At 45.9% G+C, this 27,892-nt stretch overlaps 2 protein-coding genes across 7 annotated transcripts in view; one reads left to right on the top strand and one right to left on the bottom strand.

The window, feature by feature from the left end:
- The first annotated feature begins 94 nt into the window (after positions 1-94).
- On the top strand, positions 95-19,058 carry CABYR (calcium binding tyrosine phosphorylation regulated). 4 transcript variants are annotated; one of them, XM_032859748.1, is made up of 6 exons: positions 95-175; positions 2,625-2,797; positions 2,897-2,950; positions 13,630-13,980; positions 16,947-17,550; positions 18,972-19,058. In XM_032859748.1, the coding sequence occupies exons 2-5, from the start codon at positions 2,650-2,652 to the stop codon at positions 17,543-17,545; spliced, it is 1,152 nt and encodes a 383-aa protein (XP_032715639.1). In that variant the 5' UTR covers positions 95-175; positions 2,625-2,649; the 3' UTR covers positions 17,546-17,550; positions 18,972-19,058. The 4 variants fall into 4 exon arrangements, with proteins under 4 accessions (XP_032715639.1, XP_032715636.1, XP_032715638.1 ...); XM_032859745.1 differs by having other exon boundaries at positions 13,630-14,886; XM_032859746.1 differs by lacking the exon at positions 95-175 and adding an exon at positions 199-481 and having other exon boundaries at positions 13,630-14,886.
- Positions 19,059-19,324: 266 nt separating this feature from the next.
- The window catches only part of OSBPL1A (oxysterol binding protein like 1A), a 239,611-nt gene continuing 231,043 nt past the window's right edge, over positions 19,325-27,892 (bottom strand). For all 3 annotated transcript variants that reach the window (XM_032859742.1, XM_032859743.1, XM_032859744.1), the window contains 4 exons: positions 26,533-26,649; positions 25,855-25,978; positions 24,541-24,631; positions 19,325-20,530 (listed from right to left, as the gene is read on the bottom strand). In XM_032859742.1, coding sequence (XP_032715633.1) covers positions 20,428-20,530; positions 24,541-24,631; positions 25,855-25,978; positions 26,533-26,649 — 435 coding nt within the window. In that variant the 3' untranslated portion in view covers positions 19,325-20,427. The remainder of the gene's footprint in view (positions 20,531-24,540; positions 24,632-25,854; positions 25,979-26,532; positions 26,650-27,892) is intronic.

Genomic DNA, 27,892 nt, shown 5'->3' with positions numbered 1-27,892 from the left:
CTCCCCCTCCGCTCCCCATTGGCTGGGAGCCCTCGGAGGGAGGGAGGGGCTTTGTGACACACGGCCTGACGTCATCAGGGGGTATAAAAGCTCCGCACGGAGCTCCGATTCCTACAGGAGCCGCCGGCAAGGGGGCAACGAGGAAGCTCTTTAGAGCACAGCCGGAAAGGAGAAGGTGGGGCGAATCTGGGGAAAAGGCCCCCCACCGTGTGGCCGGGAGGCAGTTAGGCCCTCGGGGCGCCTGCGCAGTGGGCTCGGGGGACAGTTCTTCCAGTGTGGGGGAAGGCGGAGGGCCTCCGGAAGGGGAGCCCCGTGGGGAAGGGCAGGCCCAACCGGCGAGTGTGGCGGAGGTGCCGGATCTGGGAGGAGAGTCTGCCACGTGCACCTCTAGAGCTAGTGGACGCGGAACCCGGACCCGCTCTCCATTTCGGTGCCCTTGTCACCAAACAAATCCAACGGCAAACCGAGCCCAGACCCCGGCGTAGGTCTTGAGCGAAAGAGTGGTGTGTCCTGTTGAACGTTTCCAGTGGCCCCGAAGCCCCCACTCACGCGTCCTCTGCCTCCTGCTCAGGCGTTAGCCCTGGGGGAGTGGGTAAACTGGGAGCTCATGGTTCAGCATGGGGGTCTGGGGTCCTAAAACTGGTATTTAACAAATATTTTTTTAAAGGAGAGTTGTGGGAACAGTTACACGGTCACTGTTAAGCGTTCTTCAGTGTAGGTGTGTGTGAGTACCCGTGGATGTAATCTTGCTTCCTGTCCCAGGCAGTATTTCTCAACTTGCTCAGGAAGGTTTTTTGCATGGGACTGTGTTGTAGGACGCTGGGCATCCCAGGTCCCAGAGGCTGGTGTGGGTGGGGGCGCGGCTAGCACCTGCGCTGAGAACCAGTAGGATCACTGTACTGCCATTCTCTCCACGGTTGGTGACATCAGCTGCTAACTGCCTGCAGGAAGGGTGTTCCGGTAGCTCCACCACGGCTGTTAGTAAGCCACGTTTCCAAACACGACTTACCTACTCTCACTGGAGTGCCAAGGGTGTACTTGAAAAAATCATACACACACATGTACAGACAAATAGAGTGTAAGTATATACATGGATCATACATAAAATTACTGCCTATGGCCCTTGACGTTTAGCATGTGGGCTTGCCAAAGCTGCGCCAGTATTTTTTTTTTTTTAAAAGATGGTTTAATTTAGTAAAGGTCCCATTGACTTACACTCTAAGAGTAGGTTTTCATTAAAGGATTCAGTACACTTAATGATATCCTCAAAGGGTTTGCTTTGGCCAATAGAGATTCATTTTCTCTCCTGACCTTTGGGAAGACAAAATGCGCTTTTAAATATTCAGCACTTTGCTATGACACATTACTTTTTATTAGAGGTTGGCTCCTTGTATAATTGCTGTAACTGTGCAGCTTAGCCCCATGAAACTCATTACTCTCTTTATTGTAGGGGTGTTGTTGACATGATTCATTATCTCGCAGTATTTTCCCCTTTATAAGGACCCATAGGAGAAATTTCTCCTGGGTCTCATTGTTCACAGTACCTGTGATTCTCCCAGGCAGCTGATTTGTTTTTTTTATCTCAGGAAAGACAAATCATTTAACCAAAGGTTTCCTATTTTGTAATGTCTGTTGGGTAGCTCAAGGGCTGATCTGACACTCCATCTCTATGAAAGTGTAGGGCCTATGGCTTGTCTTGGGATATAACCTTACCTGTAGCTTCATCATATCTTTTCTACCATAATTTTGCCCTTACCACTGAAGTCATTTCCTTAAATAATTTTGTTCTTTTATAAACCTTAAATCATTTTCTACAATGAAACAATACACACACACACACACACACACACACACAGTTTAGAATGGCAACCTCTGCAACTCTTGAGCATTGCAGGTTAGACTATGCAATACCCTTGGTACCACTTAAAATCCAGAAAGGGAGGAGGGGGGGGAGTGAGGGGACAACAAGGGCAGAGGTTAAGGGAGGATATGAGAAAGAGAGGCATATGGCGGTGGGTGGTATGATACCACAAGTAACTTATTCCTATTCTGATTAGTGTTAAGGCAAAATTAAATTTAAAGCTAAAAATTGTATACTGAAAGCTGATCGATGTGTCCAGGGGTAGATTTAGAAAAAGGAGGAAAAAGAGATTTTCTTGTAGAAAAACCCTATTCTACAATTCTATTTGATGAAGGCACAGAAAAGCCAGTGCCCCTATGTAGTTTGGAAGGATCTTGTTTGTACACAGACACATGACCTTAATTTATCTTTCTGGAAATTCTGTACAAAATACTTACTGAATTTTACAGGAACAAGTTTTGTTTGGTTGGTTGATTTTTCCTTCTTTGTTTTTAGTATGATCCTAGAGTTCTTGGCAGGGCTTTTCCCATGGGTTTCTTTAATAGTACCATATCACTCATCTGCACATAATCTACTGGGAGTGTGTGTGTGTGTGTGTGTGTGTGTGTGTAATTAGCTCATTTTTGTTAGAATAAATGCCTAGAGATTAAACTCAAGCTAATAATTTCAATAGGAGATAGGTGTATTCTTAGAAACTACAGTTATCTCATGAATATTTCAGTAAAAAATATATACTATAAGACTTTGTTTTTCTTCATTACAGTTGAGATTACAGACATCCTGCCAAAATGATTTCTTCAAAGCCCAGACTTGTCGTACCTTATGGCCTCAAGACTCTGCTTGAAGGAGTCAGCAGAGCCGTTCTGAAAACCAATCCGCCAAACATCACCCAGTTCGCAGCAGTTTATTTTAAAGAACTTATTGTGTTTAGAGAAGGTTTGTTATTCCTTTAGATTATATACGTGTTGCGTTGAAAAGGAAGGCATTTTAAATTGGGCCTTTTATGTATCTAATTTCCTGTATTTATTCCTTCAGGGAATACTTCTTTGGATATAAAAGATCTTGTTAAACAATTTCATCAGATTAAAGGTAAGTAACACAAGTGGTAACAGTTGACTAATCCTAGTTATAAATTATTGCATCATTACCACCATATGTTTAAGAGTGGTGCCCATAAATATTTTTTGTTTAATCACTCTGATGTTTTGAAAAATAAACCATCCATGTGATTGTTTAATTATTTGATCCATTTTTTAAAAAATCTGGAGATAGTCTGGAGGATTTTAAATCTTTAAAAGACAAAAATAGGAAAGACTCAACCTTCAAACCATTCGGTACAATGAGACCTCAAACAGTGTGGATAATCTATGAGTGAAACCCTTTTTTTTTTTTTTTTAAAGATTTTATTTATTTGACAGAGATCACAAGTAGGCAGAGAGGCAGGCAGAGAGAAAGGGGGAAGCAGGCTCCCCGCTGAGCAGAGAGCCCGATGTGGGGCTCGATCCCAGGACCCTGAGATCATGACCTGAGCAGAAGGCAGAGGCTTTAACCCACTGAGCCACCCAGGAGCCCCGAAACCCTTTTCAATGCCCCCATCTTAAAGGAAGTACACTGAACTTTGAAGAAAATTGGATGTTGTAGTAATAAAGACTACATGATAATGAGATATACTATATAGGAAAGTTGTATAAACATTCTTGGAAGATTTTTTTATTCAACAAAGAAACATCCTTTTTTCTTTTTTCCTCCCTGTGATAGGTTACCTGCAGTCCAGTTGGAGGGCAGGGGATCAATTAGGTGTTACTGACCACCTTTTCTGTTCTAAGAGTCTCTAGATAGTGAAGAGAAGCTTTTCCTAGAAAGTGGTCTTCTCCAGCCGTCTCTGTGGCCTAGGGCCATCCCTCTGCTTAGAAGAGAAGTTGTGTTTTATGTGTGTATGTGTAAATGCCTATGTGAACGTGACCGCATGAAATTGCGTTGACAAAAGAGCAATGAATAAAGAGAAAGGCAGGGGCACCTGGGTGGCTCAGTGGGTTAAAGCCTCTGCTTTTGGCTCAGGTCATGGTCCCAGGGTCCTGGGATCGAGCCCCACATTGAGCCCCACATCGGGCTCTCTACTCGGCAAGGAGCCTGCTTCCTCCTCTCTCTCTGCCTACCTCTCTGCCTACTTGTGATCTCTGTCATGTAAATAAATAAAATCTTTAAAAAAAAAAGAAAAGGAAATTAAAAAAAAAAAGAGGCACAGTTTACATGGTGGGAGGATCAAAGCAAAAGGGGATAAATTGGTCATCCCAAGGACAGGCATACACATCTAAAAGAATGGTAAGAAGCAGCTTTTGGCAGAATTCTGTGGGGAAAATAGAGACTTGTGGTCAGTGAGGGAAATAAATAATTTTTGCTGCATTTGCTAGCCAGTATTTTGGAATGACTGTAAAGAAAAGGTAGGATCAGGTGAGGCTGAGCTACTTTTATACTCTGCCAGTTTGGTGATGCCAATACGTAACCTAGTCAAGCTAGGGAGAAGTCAGGAGTAGAACCTAGGAAAATGTAAAAATTGAGGATTTGGATCTGCAGTGAAAGATATACCCACAACAGAACCAAGACTAAAACCAGGAAGAATCAGCATTTGTGAAGGGGCAGGAGAGTGAAGCGCTGTGGTTCTGGAATATTTGCTCTCGAGTCTGACTGCTTCCCTGCAGGGTCCTGATGGCATCTCAGCTTACCATGGGACGTAGGTCTGGGCTTTGCTTGCCACCAGCAGGATTCAAACAAGCGCTAGAACACTGACCATTCTCCCCTTCCCTATTAGGCTGGTTTCCCAAGAAGTCAAGGTAATGACAGGCTTATACTCATGCCCTCTACACCAGGAGCTATGTTTGAGAGCCTTAGGAGTGAGCAGGCTTCCTATGTTTGAGAAGGGTGGTAAAGCTGGTGAATCTTTATGAGGGGAGGTAATTAACTGGTAGCTTTTGAGACCGATTTGTTTACTGAGAAACTTACCCACCATTCAGTTTAGCAAGTGGACTAAACTAATGTGGATTAGTTTAATTAACAGACTGGGCTAATGGAATAGCTATACTTCCTGTAGAGGTAAGAAAAGGGAGATAAATGCTTTTCTCCTCCAGTAACTACAGATACCAAGGCAATTTACATAACATGCAAATAATCCTAAAAGTGAGCTCACTGTATGTCTGTAGATACAGATTGCTTTTGGGTAGTAGAATAAAATGAACATTGTGTGTTCTAGTTTACCAGGGAGATGAGAAGGTAACATGAAGGTATGACTAGAAAATACAGAGCTCTTTGCTACTATCTAAAACCAGTTTGGCTCATTTATCTGACTTTTATTGTCCTATCAACTGATTTCTTATTGGCAAAGTATCCATTAACTTAGGTTGTATCATAGATACTGCACGACTCCATCTAAATCCAGGAAAGCATCACTCTGGGCTGAAGAGGGACTATCTACGGATATACATCTTAAGGTTTCCATTTGGTAGGGCATTTTCTCCCAAATGACATCCTCCTATCTTCTAACTGGTTTAATTCCTCAACTGCTATTCCTGTGCGAGTGCCAAGCAAATTTGCTGCATGGTGGTTTGGTTCTCTACAAGGAAAATGTGAATAGAACAAGTGGCATCTTTTCCTTTTTTTTTTTTTTTTAAGATTTTTTTTTTATTTATTCATTTGACAGACAAGAGATCACAAGCAGGCAGAGAGGCAGGCAGAGAGAGAGGGGGAAGCAGTCTCCCTGCTGAGCAGAGAGCCCGAAGCAGGGCTTAATCCCAGGACCCTGAGATCATGACCTGAGCCGAAGGCAGAGGCTTTAATCCACTGAGCCACCCACGCGCCCCACATCTTTTCCTTTATATACACTTCCCTTATGTGGATCCCAGTGCCAGGTATGGATGGTGGTGCCTGTAAGATCCTACATGCTCTGCTGGTCCCAGGGATTGTGGCTCTCCCAGGCTTTCCATGATTTGTAATATGGGAACATGGACCATTCTTTGAGGACTATGTCAGCTGACCCTTATTCTGGTCTTCAGTCTCTTCAGCATGCGACAAGGTCAACCTGAAGGCAGCATCAGGTATTAGCACTTGGTAAGGTGGGGCAGAGTCTCACTCTCATCCCTGGTGCATTTGTCCCCATTTAACTCCCAGGTATTAGACGTGAGCATTAAAGACATTTGTTTTATATCCACAGTACATCCCTGCACATATCATTTGTTTTATTTGAACACTTTATTCTGGATTTTTCTCGGAAGGAAGCCCATATTTGGCAGGCTTCTTTATAGGACCAGTAGTGCTTACCCGTCTCCCTGCACCTTTAAAAACTCATGTAAACTCAGGTAATGGAAGAGGGAGGAGGAAAAGAACCAGACATGAGAGCAAACTTTTCTTCTCTGTTCTCTCATCGTTTCCACCATTTTCCAAAGCCTAAGACCTTTAGGATGGTCCCTGGCTCTGTCTGGGATCCCTTGTGGCATATGCCTATTTCCAAAGTGGTTCATGCTGCAGAACACTTCCGTAGATCCTCTTGTTTTTCTGCAGTTGGATGAAACAGATCTCACTACCATGTGAATCAGTGAAAGTGCCCCCATTTTTCAGCCTTCTCAGGAGAGTTTCTTCATTAAATAGTACTGAATCGTTAACTGAGGGGATTTTTTTTTTTTAAAGATTTTATTTATTTGACAGACAAAGATCGCAAGTAGGCAGAGAGAGGAGAAAGCAGATTCCCTGCTAGGCAGAGAGCCCAATGCGGGCTAGAGCCCAGTGTGGGCTCGATCCCAGGACCCTGAGATCATGACCGGAGCTGAAGGCAGAGGCTTAACCCACTGAGCCACCCAGGTGCCCCGAAACTCAGGTGATCTTTTAAGGCAAAAGAGTTGTCTCTTAAGTTCTACCACTTACTATGTCACAGGTAGGAAAAGAAGGGAAAGAGGAATGGAATTAGCAAGTACAGGCATACCTTGGAGATGCTGTGGGTTCAGGTCCAGATCACCATAAAGCGAATATTGCAATAACGCCAGTTAAATGAACTCTTTTGGTTTCCTGGTGCCTATAGAAGTTATGTTTATACTATAGTCAAGTGTGCAATAACATGTCTAAAAAAGAAACCAGTGTACGTATCTTAATTAAAAAAATACTTAATTGCTAAAAAATGCTAACTACCATCTGAGCTTCCAGAGAGATTCCTTGATGTTGGCGGCTGCTGACTGATCAGGGTGGTGGTTTCTGAAGGTTGGGGTATCTGTGGCAGTTTCTTAAAATAAGACTTGAGTGAAGTTTGCTGCACTGAATGATGCTTCCTTTCATGAATGATTTCTCTGTAGCATGTGATACTGTTTGATAGCATTTATGCCTAGAACTTTTTTCAAAATTAGAGTCAATCTCAACCCTGCTGCTGCTTGATCAACTAAGTTTATAGAATACCATATATCCGTTGTTGTCATTTCAACAATTGTTACAGCATCTTCACCAGGATTGTAGATTCCATCTCAGGAAAGGACCTTCCTTGCTCATCCATTAGAAGCAACTCCTCATCTGTTCAAGTTTGATTGTGAACTTGCAGCCATGCAGCCGCATCTTCAGGGACTTCCTCCATGGAAGTCTGGAACCCCTCCAAGTGGTTGAAGTCAACTTCTTCCAGACTCCTAATAATGTGATATTTTGACCTCATCCTATGAATCATAAATGTTTTTAATGGCAATTAGAATGGTGAATCCTTCCCAGAAGGTTTTAATCTGACATCACCGAGATCCATCCAAGGAATCCTTATCTTTTACAATGATAGCCTTATGAAAGGTATTTCTTAAATAATGAGACTTGAAAGTTGAAATGACTTCTTGGTTCATGGACTGCAGCGCTGATGTATTAGCGGGCATGAAAACCACATTCAGCTCATTGTACATCTCCATTAGAGCTCTCGGGTCACCAGGTGCATTGTCAGAGAGCTGTACTATTTTGAAAGGAATCTTTTTTTCTGAGAAACAAGTCTCAACGGTGGGCTTAAAGTCTTCAGTAAACCACGGTATAAACAGACATGATGTCATCTAGGCTTTATTGTTCATTTCTAGAGCACAGGCAGGGCAGATTTAGCATAATTCTTCAGGGCCCTAGGACTGTCTGAATGGCAAAGGAGCTTTGGCTTCAACTTGAAGTCCCCAACTGCAGTAACCCTAACAAGACAGTCAGCCTGTGCTTTGAAGCTTTGAAGCCTTGAAGCCAGGCATTGCCTTTTCCTGTCTAGCCATCAAAGTCCTAGATATCATCTTTTACTGTAAGAATGTTTCATCTACATTGAAAATCTATTGTTTAGTGTAGTCACCTTAGATCTTAGAGCTTCTGGGTCACTTGCAGCTTCTCCATCCGCACATGCTGCTTCACCTTGCACTGTGACGTCATGGAGGCAGCTTCTTGCCTTAAACCTCACCATCCACCATCCACCAGCTTCAGACTTCTCTCCTGCAGCTGCCTCACCTCTCTCAGCCTTCCCAGAACTGAAGAGAGTCAGAACCTGGCTCTGGACTAGGCTTTGGCTTAAGGGAATGTTGTGGCTGGTTTGGCCTATCCAGACCACTCAGACCTTCTCCATCTCAGCAGTAAGGCTGTTTTGCTTATCATTTGTGTGTTCACTTTCAGTTTTCCTTTAAGAACTTTTCCTTTGCATTCACAACTTCTCTAACTGGTTGGCATAAGAGGCCTCGCTTTTGGCCTTAGTTTTCAAATGCCTTCCTCACTAAGCTTAATCATTTCTAGCTTTTGATTTGAGATGCAAGACATTTGGCTTTCTCTTCCTTTCACTTGAACACTTAGAGGCCATTATAGGGTTATTCTTTGGCCTAATTTCAATATTGTTGTCTCTGGGAATTAGGGAGGTTCCAGGAGAGGGAGAAAGATGGGGGAACAGCCAGTCATCCTAGATTGACATAGGGCTGCCACAAAGCTTCAATCTGTAGCGGGGGAAAAAGGTGTATTTGTGAAGTAAAATGAAGTGAGATATTTTATCCTAGGTCCTTACATATATTTTGTCAATTAAGGCAACTTTATAAGGTAACATCATTACAATTTTATGTAGAAATCTGATGCTCGGGCATGATTAAAAAACTTGTAAGCTTCTAAAAATTAATTGCCAGGGTTAGGATCGAAACTTAGATCTTCCTAGCAGCGTAACTCATACTCTTTCCATAGTAAATAACATTCTCTGATCCCTCTGGAAAAACTTTAAATTCTTGAACTGAAAGTGGAAAGGGTCTTCAGCTCCCTTTCCCCATAGTATCTCCTCCTCTTCCACTTCCTCTGTGGTCACTTTCTTGTGTAGAGCCTGAAGCCAGATTGTGCTAGTTCTCACTTTTTCACCACTCAGTGAGAAGCGAGCAGTGGTTTCCCCATGTGGAGTGGCAAATGAAATTTCAACACCATCACCTTCCATCCCCTTCAGCTTTACGGAGTCTAGTTTTTAGTATCCGCCCTCTCCTGCTCCCAAAGGCAGGAAATAGCTAACTCTTTGGAAGAATCAAGAAAGCCTAGCCCAACTGAGTTAACCTGTTAACTTTTTTTTTTTTTTTAAAGATTTTGTTTATTTGAGAGAGACAGATAGTGACAGAGATAGTGAGAGAGAGCACAAGTGGGGAGAGGGAGCCTGATGTGGGGCTCTATCTCAGGGCCCTGGGAACATGACCCAGGTTGAAGGCAGACACTTAACCGACTGAGCCACCCAGGCGCCCCAACCCATTAACTTTTCTTACTGATCCTGGACTTTCTTGGCTTGGCCGTAAAATAGTAATGATAATCATGCCCAATTTCAATTTCTATGCAGCGCCATAGCAGCTATGCATACCATTAAATGTCTTATTTATTCATATTAAATTTTCATAATGTTTTTAGTTTAATTCTTACGCCAAATTCTGTTTTTATACATTATTTTCACAGTTGGTTACACATACTTGTGGCCATTCTCTCTTATTAAATAAATGAGATATGTATCAATTTCAGAACAATCTATACTAAATTTTGTGAAGCTCTGGTGCTACTCTGCACTTTCCTGGGCATTTTTTTATGTAAGGCTATACTGATTCCCTAAGCGGGGATGTACTGTGCCAAAATGATCCTTTGTATTTCTTGAAGTCTCATATTTGCCTAGACAGGGTGGTGATTTGTACACAGGTAAGAATTTCATTAAGTTTAAAAAAGGTTCAAATGATTATCTGGTTGTGATACTGGGAGGGAGACTTGGGTGTTTTATGCTTTTCCATTGTGGTAAGATTAATCAATTGGGGAATAGTCCATACTAAAGAAGAAGAATAAATCATGGACCCAGTCAATGGTATTGTCAAGAGTTGGGGTCAGATTGGCAGCCTAGGGCAGAAATACATGATTAGGAGTAAGAGAGGAAGCAGATACAGCAGACCAGGAAAATGAGGACAAGGGGGTCAGGGACACTAGGACACAAGAGTCAGTATGGGCAGGAAGAACATCTTGGACCTGAGCAGCTAACTGTAGCTCTCTGCAGTCCAGGAACGTTGACAGCGCCCTGTTTTTCACAAAATCCAAACCCTTCAGTGTCACAGGGATACTTCTGAAACACATTAAGCTAGTGTACATTGATTTCAGATAGCCTCCCATTGTTCATCTTCGCTCTGTTCATCTCTACCCATTGACGCGTTCACTTGCTTTAGGGGAAAAAGCGAATATAGTTTGGAAGCCATTTTACTCAGTAGTGAGTTTCCAAAGTTCATAGTAAGAAACAACTTTGGAGTTTTTCAGGAGCCTGTTTTCGTTGAGGAAGATTTTCTTGGAATTTGCAGAGCTGACTTTTAAGAGCCCAAGATACCAGAATCAAGGTTTTTTTTTTTTTTTTTTTTAAGATTTTATTTATTTGACAGAAATCACAAGCAGGCAGAGAGGCAGGCAGAGAGAGAGAGGAGGAAGCAGGCTCCCTGCCAAGCAGAGAGCCTGATGCGGGACTCGATCCCAGGATTCTGAGATCATGACCTGAGCCGAAGGCAGAGGCTTAAGCCACTGAGCCACCCAGGCACCCAAGTTTTTATTTTATATATGCCATAGGATATATATAAGCTCCTTTCCTGCTGCGAAGGGTTGGGAAACAGGAAGTCCTTCCTGGCGTGGGACTGTGGTCCAGGCCGTGGGCAGTGGACATGAAGTGCTAGCTGAGACTGGAAGTCGTTGTAAGGAAGATGGGGGAGAATCTCTGACTGGAATTCTCTAAAATCCGAACATAAGGCTTGTGCTTTGCTTTCCTGGGTGCCTCTCAAGAGCGGCTGCATGGTTAGCGTGACACTGCGTCTAACATAACCCGTGCTCCGTTTAGCACCCACACTGTAATTGTCATGCTCAGACGTTCAGTCCGTAATTACTGAAAGAATAAATTTGAAGCTGTAGGTTAGAAATCATGGGGGGTCTGTCTCAGCTGGGCCAGAGGTAAGATTTCTGGTGTCCCAGGGCCTGCATGTGGCTGTAGTTGGTCCAGCTGTGTCCCAGTGGTCCCCGAGTGCTGACTAGCAGGGAATCGGGCTGGGACACAGCGAAGTTACTCGCCCGGCCAGCAGAGAGCTGCAGCACGTAATGTTCAAGCTGGGGCTAAATAAAAACTGGCAGCTGGGCCTCTGATGCTAAAGAGGAACAAATTAAATTAGGAAAGGGATCTCCCAGGAAATAACAAGCTACATTTCCCACAAAGTGGAAATCCTTCAGCGAATATGGCCAAGTCAGGGACTAACACGCAGGGCCCAAGCAGTAGGAGTGGTGGCTCTCCTCAAGGCCACCAAGAGTCGGCAAAGAGCAACATGGATCAGAGCCGGCGCTTACTCCAGCATTTTGTTTCCTTCTTTAGGAGTGGGAGAACCTTTGCTAAGTACCCCTAAAAGGCTGACTTAATTAGCCAAAAGAGACTAAATATTTTTAATATTTTAATATTTTTAACCTAGATCAGGTACATTTTACCATTTGGAAACAAGCATTTTAATGCAAATAGAGAAAGTAAAGTAATGCTTTCTGGCATGTCTGTCATAGTGTGTAAATTTTGATCCCTTTCCAAGACCAGGCCGTGCAAAGAAAGCTTTCTATGATCTGAATCCCTCCTACCTTTGCCGTCATCTCCCTCTCCATGCACCAGACAGCTTGTTATTGCCCGATTTTTGGTTTATGCTCCTTCCTTCTCCAGGAGCTGCCGGGTACCTTTCAAATCCCACCTGTCTGTAAAGTCCAGTTCATTATTTTATTTAACAAATCTTTAAATTCCTGCCCATTGCCAGACACTGAGCTAGGTGAAAGTCAGTGGAGGGAGAGAGATTTCAGTTTCAGCCATGACGAAGGGGATGCTGGCACACCTAGCCTCCTATCCTCAACCATCATAAAAGCTGGAGCAATTCTATAAAACAAAGTCCAGTGCCTGGATCCCTGGGAGATGAGATTCACAGAAAGTGAGCCCCCTCATCACCCTAGCAGCATTTTCCAATTTCTTGCACCAGGAAAGCGAAGCCAAGCACAGAGTGTAAGTATGTCTGGGAAGAGAAAATGGAGCAGCAGAGTTTGGGGCTACTACTATGGCTGGGATTTGGGCAACAAAGTATCAGAGAGGGGGTGTTTGCAGGGAAGGATCCCCCCCAAAGTCTGCAAATCCATTTCCTTTGGGTTGTTGGCCAACTCCCTGAGCTGCCTGTGTGTGGAGGATGGCTTGAGGCTTAGCAGGGAGGAGCTGGTGGGAGAATAGACGCGGAGTGGGGATATCAGAAGTGGGGGGCCGTGGGCTTGGGCCCAGCCAATATGAAGAGGCTTGTGAGGCCCTGATATGCAATGAGACCCCAAGAAGGTCACAGCCGAGGAATACAGACAGTGTGCTAGGAGTAAGAACAAAGCTGAAACACACCCACTTTCTGCCTTTCCTGCCGATTTCATTATATGAGGGAAATGCTTCCCCAAGCGAAAAGCCTCAGTAGAACAAGCAGCTGTGAAAGCGTGCGATAAGGAAGGGGTGTGGGGGACGGGAAGGTGCTGAGCAGAGGAAAGGGTTCCCCTAACCTAGGAGCTCTTCTAGGTCATTAGCTGTCTCGACCCCCCCAAGCCAGGGGAATGCCCTCATGCCTGAGTCGCCACTGCAGCCACTGATGGATCCAGAGTTCTCTTTCTGCCTCTCTGGGTCAATTCGACTTTAGCTGCTGCGTTCTCACACCTCACCAGCAAGTGCTACCATTTTTAGGTTAGACTAGATGACGTTTCCTAATCTCAAAATATTTTATAGGCCCCGTTGTCCCATTCACTGTTAAATTCTATATACCAGTTTTCTTACGTTGAGGACTGCCTTTATTGACATGACAGCATTTGTTTCATTAAGAACCCATTATGTCAGCTGAAGATTAGATCACTTACTGGTCAGGTGGAACCCCCCTGCCCTCACCCCCTACACTTCCCAGAGTTTTTGTGTAGAAGTTTGGATCAGGAGCTTTATCCATGGAGGTTTCTAGCTTCCTTAGTTCTCGGCAGTTACGCAGACCAGCTGAAGGTGGTACCTGCTTCCTCGTTTTGTCACTGTGCTACACAGAGTCACTGATTTTGGAGACGAACTGAGGTGTCTTCTGAGCGGGTAAGGGCAGGGAAGTGTGCACCCATTCTAAACCACAGGTGCTGGGAAACTGAGCAAAACTGCTCCATGCTTGTGTGTGTATTGACAACCGAGTGTTCAACCTGTTACTGCTTTAAAATCGGGGTGGGGAGGGACATCTGCTTATTAACCCATGTGGCTTTTTTAGTAGAGAAGTGGTCAGAAGGAATGACACAAGAGAAGAAAGCAGAATGTATGAAAGAAAAGGTAGGAACATCTATAGTTTCCCAAGAACCTACACGGATGGAGAAATCCACGGACACAGAAGAGGACAATATCACTGGACCACTGTTTATGAACAAAACCACTCAGTTCCCATCAGTTCACTCGGAGGTGCTCCAGGAGCCCGAGGAGAGCCCTGAAGCAGCTCGTGGTTCCACTTCGAAAGTGTCTACCCCTAAGATGACGACCCCACCGTCATCACCACCTCCTGCAGCTGTGTCACCAGAGTTCGCTTACATCCCAGCAGACCCAGCTCAGTTTGCTGCTCAGATGTTAGGTAAAGGTGCATCTGTTCATTCTGATCAGTCTGACGTGTTAATGGTGGACGTGGCCACGAGTATGCCTGTGTTTTCCGACGAGGCGCTGAGCTCAGAGGCTGTCGAAGACGCTGGGGCGGCCACTCCTGCTGCGTGTTCTGCAGAGGGGTCAGTCCTGCAGGTTCTGAGCCAAACAGCTGTCCGTGTAGATTTGGGTTCTAAACCTAAAGACGATGAAGCTGAACCAGCAGCGGCTTCCTCCTTCCCCTTGCAGGATGAACAAGATCCTCCTGCTTACGACCAAGCTCCCAAGGTCCCTTTGCAGGCTGATATTGAGGTCACCTCCTTCGTTCACATATCATCTATCTATAACAATGAGCCTGTGATTGAAGGAGTCACTTACGTGGAGCAAATACCAGAACACATAGTTATCCCTTTTACTGATCGCGTTGCTTCTCTTAAAGAACATGAGCCAACACTTAGTCCCATACCTATAGCCCCCGCCACGGGCATGTCTGAGAAAGCTGTGCGTTCCGTAAAACAGCTGGAGGAGGAGAATTCCTCAGTCCATATGGAGGCAGAAGCAACAGTTCTGCTCCCTGACACCTCTTTGGAAGGTCAGCCTGCACAGCTCCCGGAGGCAGAGGGCCCCACCCAAGCAGTAGGCTCTGAAAAACCTCTGCGCGTTGCAATGGAGTTCACTGCCCTAGTCCCTGACAACCCTGGGCAGGAGTCCTGGGCAAACTCTGCAGCCCAGGAGATGGAGGTCAAACTCGTGCTCTCTGGGGAAGCTGCCACAGCAGTGCTCTCGGCTGCGCAGGGAAGGGCAGCGGGTGGTGCCCCCCCTACTGCTCCAGAAGGTCTTACTGAGCCAGACCCCGAACCACAGCGGGAAGCAGCACTTGAACAAGGTTTGATGGAGCCAGGTAAGAAAATCAGGTACTTACAACATTACCGATTATATTTTCAGGTGATCTCTGTATTGCCGGTAACCACGGACGTGGGCTCCCTCCAGGTTGGTCAAAAGGCTCGATTTTCAATAGGTTTTAAGATGGCAAAACTCCGTAAAGGCTTTGTTGTACTTGAGATTTTACTCTTACGAGATGAGTGATTTTAAAGTGACATCCCCCAGTCTGGCCTCCGAGTTGGGTCACCTAGCACTTTTGGACATGGCCCACGGAGTGAAAAACCCTAGGCAGGCACAAAATCTGGGATCTGGATCTGCTGTTGCAGATGTCAGCCAGGGGATGTTGGTCTGAAATTGCTCACTTGTGAGTGTAAACTCCAACCACACAACGCCGTCCAAGGTGCAGCCCGTGGCCCATGAGAGACATGGTGGTGTGTCGCCCCTGCTTTCGCCCTGCAGTTGGGGGGCTCTGCAAGAGGGTGCGGGGAGCCCGCGGGACCCTGTCTCTCTGCCAGGGGGCTCCTGCAGCCACGGGGGCAGCTCCAGAGCTGGACGGACAGGACGGTTCGGCCACACTTCTGTCCCACGGGTGAGTGCAGAGGCAGCAGCAGCAGAAAGGCTGGCCATCCGCTTGAGCCGCTAAGAGGACTGGTCTCCTCTCATCAGCTCCCCCAACGTGTGAAAATCCCCACCGCGGGCTGTGCTGCTGGCCATTGCCTGGGCTTGCCTGTGACACAGACATGGCTTGATCTCTCCCTCCCTCTAACTATGGACTTGGGTCTGCCCTCTTCTGTCTCCGCCCCTTGAGGGCTAGATGGAGCTGACTTCCCCGCTCCCTTTTGCAGAAGTCCTCTTCCACACTGACTCTTCCCAGAGCCGGAAAGGTCAAGTGTTACCAAAGCAGGTGTTTTGGGATCAAATTCTGTCTGGCAGTATGACAGGGATCTGCACCACTGAAAAGGCTGAGGGCAGCATCGGGAGCTAGCATGCAGGACGTGCACAACCCTTGTGGCGGGAGCAGCAGTGACACCCCAAGTCCCGGCTCCCCAGTGCCTTGCCCTTTTTCTAAAGCACCACGTGGAGACTGCAAATGGAAGGCTAGCTTGTACGTGTTTCCTAACTGGCTTGCAGAAGGATCCAGTGACTGCATCTGAAGCCTCTGAAAACTCACCAGCTTAATCATGTGCATAGTGTTCTGTTCTTTTCTGGGGAAGAAGAGCTGCACCGGGGATACGAGGCCCCGTGTTCAAACAGGGAACACAGTACAATTTGGGTCCGATGCCACTTCTCCCTCAGGAGGAAGTTTCACCTCCATCCCATCTTCTAGGACTTAGTTCTCCAAGACAGTCCAGTCTTCATTAGGCCAGTTAAACTTGCCATCATAGATGCTGTGGTGTTAAGCAGACGGATGGCACTCCCAGACGTCTTTATTTCCCCTTAAAGAGCCCCTCTGGGCCCAACCCACCTTTTACTGCCACCTAGCACCTATGATTTCAAGCCTTGCCTAAAGGGGGTGCTCTCTGGGGTTCTGAGTCCTAGACATTGTGACACCACACTGTGTGTGGTGACCAATTAATGTGAGATTATGGGGCCTGTCAAGGGCCAGATAATATGACCAAAAGAGGAGGCCCCATGTGGACTTCTTTAGTAAAGAAAAACTCACGATGAAGATGCAATAACGCTTTGTCACTGGCTTCACACACACTTCAATCGATTCTTTTTTGGTAAAGCCCCAAATGTGGACGCTCCACGCCCTGTGTGCAGGCGCTGTGGCGGCCACGTCTCAAGATGGTGGCTCTGGGACTGGCGGCTTCGGAGGAGCTTTGCAGCTTCAGCCACAACTCGAGTGCCCCTGTCACCTGCTAGCACGACCCTGTTCTCACTTTCCAGTGGTAGAGAGCCTCACGTCTTTCACATTACCAAACATGATTTAGCCCTCTCTATAGCATGCTTTATGGCACATGTTACTACGACAGCTGTTTGTTTATATGTAAAGAAAATTTACAAAGACATTTCTGTGCATAGTGCCTGATACAGAGACCGACCTTTAATGCCTGCAAATTTTTTTTTTTTTTTTAGCCATAGCAGCAAGCGAAGCAGGACAACCACCACCATACTCTAACATGTGGACCCTTTATTGTCTAACTGATATGAATCAACAAAGTCGCCCATCACCGCCACCTGCACCTGGGCCTTTCCCCCAAGCAACCCTCTATTTATCTAATCCTAAGGATCCACAGTTTCTGCAGCAGCCACCGAAAGTTACTTCTCCAACTTACGTGATGATGGACGACAGCAAGAAGACCAGTGCCCCACCTTTTATTTTAGTAGGCTCGAATGTTCAGGAAGCTCAGGATTGGAAACCTCTTCCTGGACATGCTGTTGTTTCTCAGTCAGATGGCTTGAAGAGATACGCTGCAGTCCAAGTACCCATTGCTGTTCCTGCAGATCAGAAATTCCAGAAACATACCCCAAATCCCCAGAATGGTAGTTCTCCTCCAAGTGGACAAGATGTCCCCAGGCCACAAAGCCCAGTTTTTCTTTCTGTTGCATTCCCAGTAGAAGATGTAGCCAAAAAAGGTTCAGGATCTGGTGACAAACGTACTCCCTTTGGAAGTTACGGTATTGCTGGAGAAATAACCGTGACTACTGCCCATGTTCACAGAGCAGAAACCTAAAACTGGTAGGTGAATCTTCCTACCATAATATGTGGGCCTTAACACACTAGTACTTTGATTTGTTGACCTGGAGATAGAGGTATTTACAGAAATTGAATTGAGATATGCAAAGAGTTGGGGTACACTCAAATGTGATGTGGTTATTATCTCCCAAGTTCATTACCCCGGATTACTAAGAAATGCAGAGTAGGTGCGCTGCACCATGATGACTCACATAGAGGACTCAGGGCCCGAGACATGAACCAATCCACTCAATCACCTTTGAATACCTGGTTCTTCAGCTAACCCCATGGAAGATGCTAAAAAGGGATGACTTTACAAGAAAAAAGATATTAGGTAGGAACTTTGTATAACTGGCAGGTGAAAGGGTGGGTTGAGGCAGAGGCCAGATGCAAGCACTAGGGCCAACCGGAGAGAGGGGTGACAGGTCAGAGATGCCGTGGAGCACCTTGTCACTGTAGGAGGCTTGTTCCCTTCGAGAGTGAAGATTTACAGACTGGGCAGGCTGGAAAACAGCTGAAGGACCTAAATAACTGACATGAACTGGATCAGACCATTTACTCACAAATCATCTTTAAGTTCTTCATCCCACTAGTACCTAATACTCTGTCCCATGCTCGTCCCACCTTCCCTGTGTGTGGGCAGAGCCTGGCCTAGACCTACCCCCTCAATGGGGGAACAGACGGAGAGCTCACGACACCATGTGAAGTACAGTAAGGGCAACAATGACCCTCCTTTATTAGGGTGTTCAGGGCCGGATGTCATCTGACCCCTGAGGCCCAAGAAGGAACCAGCCTTGCAGAGAGCCTAAAGACCAGGGCTAGGGCAGGAAAGAGCAGACTCAGCCATAGCAAGGAGGCCAAAATAAAACTGGTGGGAAGGAGCTGGGGACGGCACCTAAGAGGATGCTGGAGCTGTGAAGGGGGGGAACCCCAGGATTCAGGGCCCTGGATCCGTAGGACAGACACTGGGGTTGACAGCTCAACAGGAAGTCAGAAGAATGACAAACCTAGAAGGCAGGAGGAGGTCACTAGAGGAAGCAGGGAGACAAGATGATACAATGCAAGGTCAAAGCCATACACCAAAGAGTTGAGATATTTCACTGGGAATTTCATGCTGAATACCTCACAGGCAAAAGCTAGATTTCCTTCACAGGCAGGTTTAAGTTCTTTCAGGAGATTACTCTGTTATCAAATCTTAGGTCTATGTTCCCTTCTCATTCACCCCCTTTGTAGACTTTCAGTGGAACAGTCAGAATGGCTGTTTTTAGCATGAAATGCTGGGCTATTGCAGTGCAAATTACAGACAGCTACATGATTAGACAAGAATTTAGTAAGGGGAGGGTAGACCTCACATTTCTGTTCTGCCACTCATTTTACATGCTCGGTTTCGTGATGAAACAACTCACTGTTTGCATTCCTAACAGATGCTGGAAATGATGCCGTTTGAGCCAACATTCAAGGTGGAGTCTGCCACCGAGCGTACCTTGTCAATAAACTTCCTGCAAGCATAAAACCCGGTGCTCTTATTTTGTAACTTAGGACAATCGATTACAAAAGGCCTTAAATCTTTTCAGACTTGTGGAGCCTTGAAAACAACTCCACTCTACTAGCAGAGCTACTGGGCTTTCTAGGCGGGTCTTTCCCCCACTCCCGCCCCAGAACACCAGTACTGCGGCTAGTGCAAGCTGCTGGGCTGGCTCCAGGCCCTGCAGAGGGCGGCACAGGGCCGGCTTGGTAAGGACACTCGGGGACTGCGGATCAGATTAAGAAACCACGCTTTCTGGGAACATTCTAAAGCCTTTATTTAGCATCAGGTAGATTATTTCATTATAACACTTGTTAACTTCAAGACAGCAATTAAAATAATTTACTGGCAGCTACTTAAAGCCCCTTGGAGCAAGATATCAGTCTGGGGTTGGGTGGATAAATACCATAAGATTAATGTACCCCAATTAAAGGGGCAAAACTACTGTACAGTAGGTCTCCGTACATATTTTAAGTACATGGGTGCCTTGCAAACTTGAAATGCACAAGACCTCCTTTTATATAGTTTGGTACTTATAATACATGAGTGCAACTTAATGTCTCTGGTGGCATTTGCCACAAAGTCGAAGCATTTAAAAAGGTTTGTCATTATGTAATGAGGGTGATTAGAATCTATTTCTAGGGCATTTTTGTGTACTGCTAGATTTTATACAAATTTTCAGTTCAAACACGTTTTAATTCTAAGGACCCAGATTACAGAAAATTATAAAAGTAAATTTAGAGAAATAAGTGAAATACCTTTTCAAGTTCAAATCAGGAACATCTGTCCTGAATATTCAGGTACTTTTTCTTTTCCGAGGTGGGAAGGGGGAAACCGGAGAGGATTAGTATGAAGAAAAGCCATCTTTTAAACATAATCTTTACAAAATGACATAACCTTCTCTGCATTTGAGCACATAAACATTGTATAGAAGAGTTCTAAACATTTCAAAGTTACATCTAAAACATTCAAGCATGACGGCATAAAAATATTCAAAATAACTTGATTTGGGATTACTATATAATTCCATAAAGCTGAAGTTACAGTTGGGTATAAACCTTCCATAAATATGGCAACAACAACCATAAAAAGCATATTCTCCACACTGTTTCTCTTACCTCTATAAAACAGTATTTCAAATCAGTAAGTCTATTTGGATAGCAAAATTACCCATTTTTCCTGACTTTCATCACCAATATTACCTTATGCCCTACATTTGTTGGGTGAAATGCAAGTTATCTCATGAGCGGGTTTTTTGTTTTCTTAAAAGATGAGTAGAAACCAAGGAAAAAATTTAAAAACATAGGTTTAAGACTTATTTGTAGATTAGCCAAACACCCTGACTTGTCTGCACTTTAATAAATGTCAGGCAAATTGAAGTAGTTTCTGTCCCAGTAGCTGCCCGAGTAAAGCCAGTCCTGTGCTCCATTGTAGGGGTTAGGACCTTGATGGAACCACCTGTTTAAAGAGAAAAGACAAGATTGGTGGGAACAGAAACCACAGAGCTCCTGCCACTACACTAGCGCCTGCAGCGTTTCCCCTCACTCTTGAGTTAGGAATTTCCAAAGAGACTTTTAAAGAAGTCCTGCCATTTTTAGAGAGAACCTAGGTAGAATAATATTCCAAAAGATGTAGTGACATCACACAAAAGGTTTACGGATTTTTCCATAGCATTTGGCAGAGTACTCAGCAGAAGTAGGACCTTCTGTCTAGTAGGGGTGTAAGAACAAATCTATGGGTCTGATGGTCCTCTAGCCCCATTCCTTATCTTCCACCAGAAGGCATTTTTGGGGGAAGGAATTACGGTAAGGAAACGAACCTCTACAACATACCTATAGTACAGGATTCAGAGTTAATGCCCTTAAACTCGAAGAGGGAGTGGAATGTCAGAGAAGCTATATAACTTGTGCAAGCTAATAACTGGTATCGAACTTAAATTTGATTTTAAAGTCCATGATTTTTAAATATACTGTGCTACACCAAATCCACTGAAATTACTCCTAATCTTCCTGGGTCTCCATTTTCCTCATGCTAATACAGCTTCTTAGGTTGCACCTCTCCGTTAACATCCCGATTGCTCTTTAATCCTGCATAGAGCTGCTTTAATCATTTCCTTGCCCTTTAAAACACCACCTAGTTCCCACAGTCCCAGCTCCCTTCAGGCTAGGGAAATGTAAAATTACTTGCTCAAAAAGGTTCACAATTAAATTTGTGTCACATTTTTTTTTTTTAAAGATTTTATTCATTTATTTGACAGAGAGAGATCACAAGCAGGCAGAGAGGCAGGCAGAGAGAGAGGAGGAAGCAGGCTCCCTGCTGAGCAGAGAGCCCGATGCGGGGCTCGATCCCAGGACCCTGAGATCATGACCTGAGCCGAAGGCAGCGGCTTAACCCACTGAGCCACCCAGGCACCCCTGTGTCACATTTTTCTAAGTATGATTTTGTTTTTAGAGTAACACATTGTGAAAAAGTTTCACAGGTCTTTCTAAAAAAAAATGTAAGAAGCAATTTAACTATTAAAATGAGGTTAGATGTGTTTGGTAATTCCCCAATGCTCCTATTATCCCTACAGCAGCACAAAACGCTCTTACAGGAAAAAAAAGCTTCAGATCAGGCAAATTCCTTGAAGGATCACATCATAAATGCCCATTAGACCACATTTCCTAGAATATTAATCTCTAAATTCTCTATTTAGCTTTTGGGACTTTTTCCCAATTAGAAAATTTAAGTCTACTTTAAATGATCAGGATATATCAGATCTGGTTAACCAGACTGAAAATATATTTAAAAACCATTATTTGGGGGGGCGCCTGGGTGGCTCAGTGGGTTAAACCTCTGCCTTCGGCTCAGGTCTTGATCTCAGGGTCCTGGGAATGAGCCCTGCATCAGGGGGGGCTCTGCTCAGCAGGGAGCCTGCTCCCCCGACTCCGCCTGCCTCCTGTCTGCCTCCTTGTGATTTCTCTGTCAAATAAATAAAATCTTTAAAAAATAATAAAATTAAAAAATTAAAAAAATTATTTGATCAAAGTCAAAATTCTGTCTAATAATATAAAGTATATAGTTATACTCCTTTCAGTCCCCAAAGTCCAAGCAGTAATAGCACTTTTGTAGTTAAGCTTAGCAAAGTCAAGCGTTTCAGAAAAGCAGACACATCAAACTCAAGGTAATAAAAAATAATTAAGAAAATGAACTAAGCCTCAGGTCATGTGCCACGGCGTAGGCAAAGTTCTCTAAAGACCATGTCTGCAACCACAGCCTCTCTTTGGAGGCCGCGTGCCCTCAGAGGGAGTCCAAACACTGCACTAGAGGGGAGCACCACAGAGCCGATGGTCTGATGCACAGGACCAGAGTTTCCTTCAACTGCTAGTTCTCCTAATTTTGAGCACTGGTGTCTGGAAACCTCTGCTGTTATCATCCTACACCTCCCATATACACAGAAAGTCCAGGTGATTTGTCTTTCTAAACTCACATTTGAGACAAGCACCAGTAACAGGAAGAGGAGCGTAAGATTTCCCTGCTACCACCTTTTATTCAGTATTTTGGGTCTCCAGAGTCTGTGGGCCCGTGTCAGTGAAATAGCAGACTATCAAGTGTGAATTCTGCGCGTTGCTCAGACTGTCCGGGAGACACACCGCCAACATTCCTGCCTCAACGCGTCACCCACCCGCCTCTCCCCACCCCCGCCCGCCGCCACTTCATATTCTGTCCCTCACCTGTCCCTCCACTCCCTCCTCGTACCTCACCCAGTGAGGAGCCCTCTAGGAAAACAGGTCAGGATTACAAGCCGCCATTTTCAGATGCAGGGACTGTCATTACAGCCTGAAAAAGTCTGTGGAGCCTATACTCTCTTCGAGCGACTCCTCTGTTAGCGGAATGCCAGCTCCGAGTGTGGAGGAATTTAGGACAGATTCGAAGAGGTCTCTGGGTCTGAATTCTCTGAAGGCCAGTTAGCTCTAACGAGCAGAAAACGTTCCTACACAAACCTCCCTGCCTCACCTCCAGCTGAACCACGCCACTCAAACACGTCATCAATCCTGAGAAGAACCCAGTCCGAGAACGTGAACTCTCCTTACAAAAGAGCTCAAAGCAGATTCTTTTGACAAAGAGCCAGTAGGATCATTTCAAAACCATGTATATTCACACAGGCACAAAGGAGCACCCGTGGAGGAGAGGCCTGAGGTGGTGACTCAGGGTGGCACCTGGTCTGGCTTTCAGGCTGCCACACTGCTGTCTGGAGCCCACTGCTCTCCGAACGCTAAGACCCTGACAGTAAAAATTCTCAGTGGACTTTGCACTTACTTTGTACACCTGAAAATGTGACCAGAAAAATACAGGAGCTACGAATTAGAAATATGGTACAAAAGTGGGCTTCTGCAAAAGAGATTAGAAATAATGATAAAATGAATCCAATCTTTTCAAGGGGATCGGAGGGCAGCTTGTAGCTTTGCCTGAAGGACTGATGGCAGTGGAGGCTCCAGTCACAGGGCTTGGGCTCACTAGCTGTGTATCCTCAAGCAAATCCCCAAAATGAAATACAACAGCATTTGTTTTCCTCTCAACAACAAAGGGATTTCCAGACCACTTTCAAACAGTATTCCACAGAGGTCTAGGGAGCCGGGGTCCATACAGAGTGGGAGAAGGTGAGGACCGGCCGTGTCCCGACCACCCCCCAGCCCCACCGCAGCAGCTCTGCCCCCATGAGTTCTGTATTTGCAGATTCTTTATGCGTTCACTGGCAAAAGAGATTTTTAACGCTAACCAAGCCCCAAAACCACGAGATTAAATGAAATCTAAGGTCATTTTCAATTGCAATTATGTTTTCCTAAGATGCAAAAGGGCTATCAAATAATGTCCGAATGCTTGCAGAAGTATGTCCCTATAGCCTCTACAATTTATTTAATGACTTTGAATTACAATGGTTTCTACTATGTGATATAAATTTAGAAAATGTTTTTATCCTATTCCTGTTTACAAGTGATTCTATTACTCAATAAAGTCACTATGCAACTCCTGACTCTTAAAAAAACAAAATTTCCAAAACTAAGAAATTTTATGGCCCACTTTCTATTTCTGAATGGAATCCAAGATGTTACTTTATACAACTCGTATTTCAGGTGCATGTCAAATCCCGTGTTTGGAAGAGTAATGGCAATGGATACACACAGTAGCAAATGGCTCTGAACCTATTTTCATGCCCAAATGTGTCATTCTGGATTTTACTTTCCTTTCCCTCTTACAACAAGAAAAAGACAGGACTTCTCCAGACATGGAAGGTAGACGGTTTGCTTAAACCACTTACCTACAATAATCGTGTGGGGATATTTAAACCTTAATTTCCAAATAGCCCTTTTCCTTTGTCACACATGCAAGTCTTGCAGCTTGAGTACCCAGGGGAACTAGCTGTTCACTCCAGGCCTGGGAATGCTCTGCAGCCCCACGCCTGCCAAGCCCTGCACAGCCGCACGCACCTCGTTTTCCAGTCCTCCTCCGACTTGGACCTGTTCTTGCGGGCTGCTCTTTGCTTTTCCTCCAGTCGTTTTTTTTCTTCACTAGCTTGATCTAAGGTACAAACATGGGTGGAAACCAGTCATCCTACAGGTAGAGACTGCCGGGCTCAGTAACGCTACAGATAAGCATCACCCACACGCATTCACATGAGCTCTCTGTTTTATTAGAAAACCAATATTACGTTAAAATTTTAACACGGACCCAAGGTAGGAAGAGGCAGAGTGGGCACTCAAGACCTAGTCGTCTCCTTCTACAGTCTCACCCTGAACAACCTTTGTACTTATCAAAGAACCTGCTTATTTTTTTTTTTAAGATTTACTTATTTATTTGACAGATCATAAGTAGGTAGAGATGCAGGCAGAGGGAGAGGGGGAAGCAGGCTCCCCGCTGAGCAGGGATCCTGATGCGGGGCTCGATCCCAGGACCCTGAGATCAAGACCTGAGCCGAAGGCAGAGGCTTAATCCACTGAGCCACCCAGGCGCCCCAAACCTGCTTATTCTTAAGGCCAAAAAAATTATGTTACAAAGCTTCAATGAAAAATTGGTGAATAAATGTGAAATTTTTCTTAATCCTTGGTGAGACCTCACAGAGCTCCTTCATGTTCCGTCATAAGAAATTCAAACAGTTTTTCAAAATCCTGGCGCGCTGTCTCACTGATCCTGATCACTCAAAGGGAGCACCAAGGTACTGAGACAGGGACTCTCGACCTCAGTGTTCCCACACCTCGTGCCACCTGATTCTCTGTGAGGCCATCCCAGGTGCTGGAAGACCTCTGGCAGCATCCCGGCCTCCGACCACTAGATGCCAGCAGCAGTCCCCAGCCATGACAAACTCTCCAGACACAGCCACATGTCCCCTGGGGGTAAAAACGGCTTCCCTTTTGAGAACCACTGAATTAGAAGAAATGTAACACCAGTTAAAAATGTCGTAATTAACCAAGGCCATGCTCTTCTTTGAGGCTCACAAGGTAGTATTTAAGTTCTGAAATAATACAGTGAACTAATTAGTATATAGTTTTAAGTTGATAATGATGCTATTCTTTTCTCAAATTCCCCTCTGACATTTAAGATCTGTCTCTGGCCATATGGAGTATATTAAATTGTCAGGGATGATCACTGAAATAATGAATCTAAATGTAAGCTACGAATTTAGATGGAATTTTAATTAAAACAATCTCCCAGAGAGAGACGACAAATACTTGTACCACAAGATGCAAACACTCATGAAACTCCTTTCCCCCCAAGGGAGGCTTCACCATGACCGCTCATGTTACCTATCTCTCCGTTCTCCATGGCTCTGATGTCAGGCCGCAACCTGCAGTCTGTCTTTGGAATCACGCCCTCCATGTCCTTGTCTACTTCATTCAAAACCATTGCAAAGCTAGTAAAATTATACATCTGAAAGGCAGCAAAATGTCTGAATTAACATGTAGCAAGGCATAACGCACGCTGAGAACCCCTGAAGACAGCAGCACTTGACAATGACCTCCCTCCGTCTTGTGGGGACAACCACCAGCCTTCTCGGACCACCCGGCTAATGTTCTCAGTGAGGTCTGCACCACCCATGAGTGTTCGTCTCAGAGAGATCTCAAAGCAGGCCACACAGAGAAGTATCCTCTATCCCCGTCAACCTGAAGTAGAACTATAAGCAAAAGCAACATTCTTTTTGTACATCATTAAAATCCGACTTGCTGGATGTGGGGGGCTCAAGCCTCAAGTGTCTGCATCACCCCGTGTCCGCTGACAGCCAGTCTTACTCCTCGGTTATTCCCGAAGAAGCCTCCCAGAGTCGCACCCCGACGGACACCAGCAGGGATGGCCAGCACGGGGCACGGACTCTCGGGCACAAGGGACCGGGCGCGGGGGAGCCCGCAGAGGCACAGCCGTGGGGACGAGAGCCGGGGACAGAGTGCGGGGTGCTCACAGGCCCCCTTCGCGGAGCGCGATCTCACCTGGGCAGAATTGGGAGGCCGAGGGGCTATTCGCCACAGGAGAACACTGCCAGGGATCACAAACACGCTTTCAGAATCTGGCATCGGCATCTCGTCCGACTCCTCAGAAGTGCTCACCTACAAGAGCCGACAGACCCACCCGACTACAGCAGCTGAGAAAGGACCCGCCCGCAAGACGCGCAGCAGCCCCCGCGTCCGCGCTGCGCGCCCGCCTCGCTCGCTCGCTCTTCCCGTCGGCCCCGCACGGCGCACGGAGCTGCCTCGCACCTAGGGACCAGGGGCCAGCAGCTGCCAGCACAGTGTCCCTTGGGGCCACCGCACTTGAGGCATGATGACTGTCATCACTGCTCTTTACTACAGGGTCTTTGTGTTTTTAAAGCTTTTTTTTTTTTTCTTGAAGACAAAATAACTCAGTGGCACGTTAACTGGGCAGTGAGCTACACGTAGCAATGACACAAGACCAGCAGGGTCAGCAAACGTGGAAGCACTGGGTGCGCTGCTTCAGCGGCAGAGAGGCGACAGCGCCACGGCGACAAGCTTGCCGCAGCATCCGAATGCACACAGGGACCTCGGCAGCCAACAGCAGCTCTGTGCACACAGACAAGGGGACTGGACAAGGAGTGAATGAGGGGGAGGCATCTCTCTCTCTCTCAGGGGGAAGGCCACTTGTCTACAAAGACTGACCAGGTTGACAGGACAAGATGGACATTTCCTGGGACCTCGCCAACTCTGTAAGGGGGCGGACACCACGTGTGTGTGTGAGGCTGTCATTGCCAGGGTGGCCTTGCTCTGGCTGGTGCGGCTGCCAAAAGCTCATGTCAGGCTCCCAGCACCCTGGCATGTGTCCTTCTCGGGGCCCATCTGTTCTGTCCCTGCTGCAGGGCAGGGTCGGTGCACCTGCCCCGGGAAGAGAAAGCAGGTGGGTGAGGAGCATGGGGGGAGAGCAGCGTTGCATGCAGAGGGATGCGGGGAAGGAACCGGAACCGGGCAGAGCAGTGTGTTTGCAGGAGTTTAATAAAACTCCTTTCCTTTGCCTCGGAAAGGACCCTGGTTCACTTGATTTACAAAGGAAGCCCCTCATAAATACGCCTATTTTTAAAGACAAGCCGGTTTCTCAGGGGAGCCGGGAGGCCAGGCGGCTGGGCCGGAGGAGCGTTCACTCTGAGCAGAGCACCCCGTGCCCCTTACAACAGTCAACTCATTTCACATACTATGTCCTATGATGGTCCCCATTTTACAAATGAAGGCGCTGAAGGTGCCAGAGTGAAGGTGGGAAACCCGAGACTCTCCCCCTTCAATGGTGGAGAGGACTCCTTCCGACAGTTTGTGTTCTTAACCACGGTGCCAGCTCCTGGGGAGT

The sequence above is a fragment of the Lontra canadensis genome, unplaced genomic scaffold (genome assembly GCF_010015895.1).
Source record: "Lontra canadensis isolate GAN:19392208 unplaced genomic scaffold, GSC_riverotter_1.0 scaffold17, whole genome shotgun sequence".
Taxonomy (NCBI): Eukaryota; Metazoa; Chordata; class Mammalia; order Carnivora; family Mustelidae; genus Lontra; species Lontra canadensis.
The sequence above is the reverse complement of the archived record's forward strand: the minus strand, read 5'-3'. Positions and strand labels throughout refer to the sequence as shown.

Coding starts and splice junctions, on each gene's coding strand:
- CABYR (XM_032859745.1), top strand. CDS start 2,650: ATGATTTCTTCAAAGCCCAGACTTGTCGTACCTTATGGCCTCAAGACT. Junction 2,798..2,896: donor ACTTATTGTGTTTAGAGAAG/GTTTGTTATTCC, acceptor TTATTCCTTCAG/GGAATACTTCTTTGGATATA. Junction 2,951..13,629: donor ACAATTTCATCAGATTAAAG/GTAAGTAACACA, acceptor TGGCTTTTTTAG/TAGAGAAGTGGTCAGAAGGA.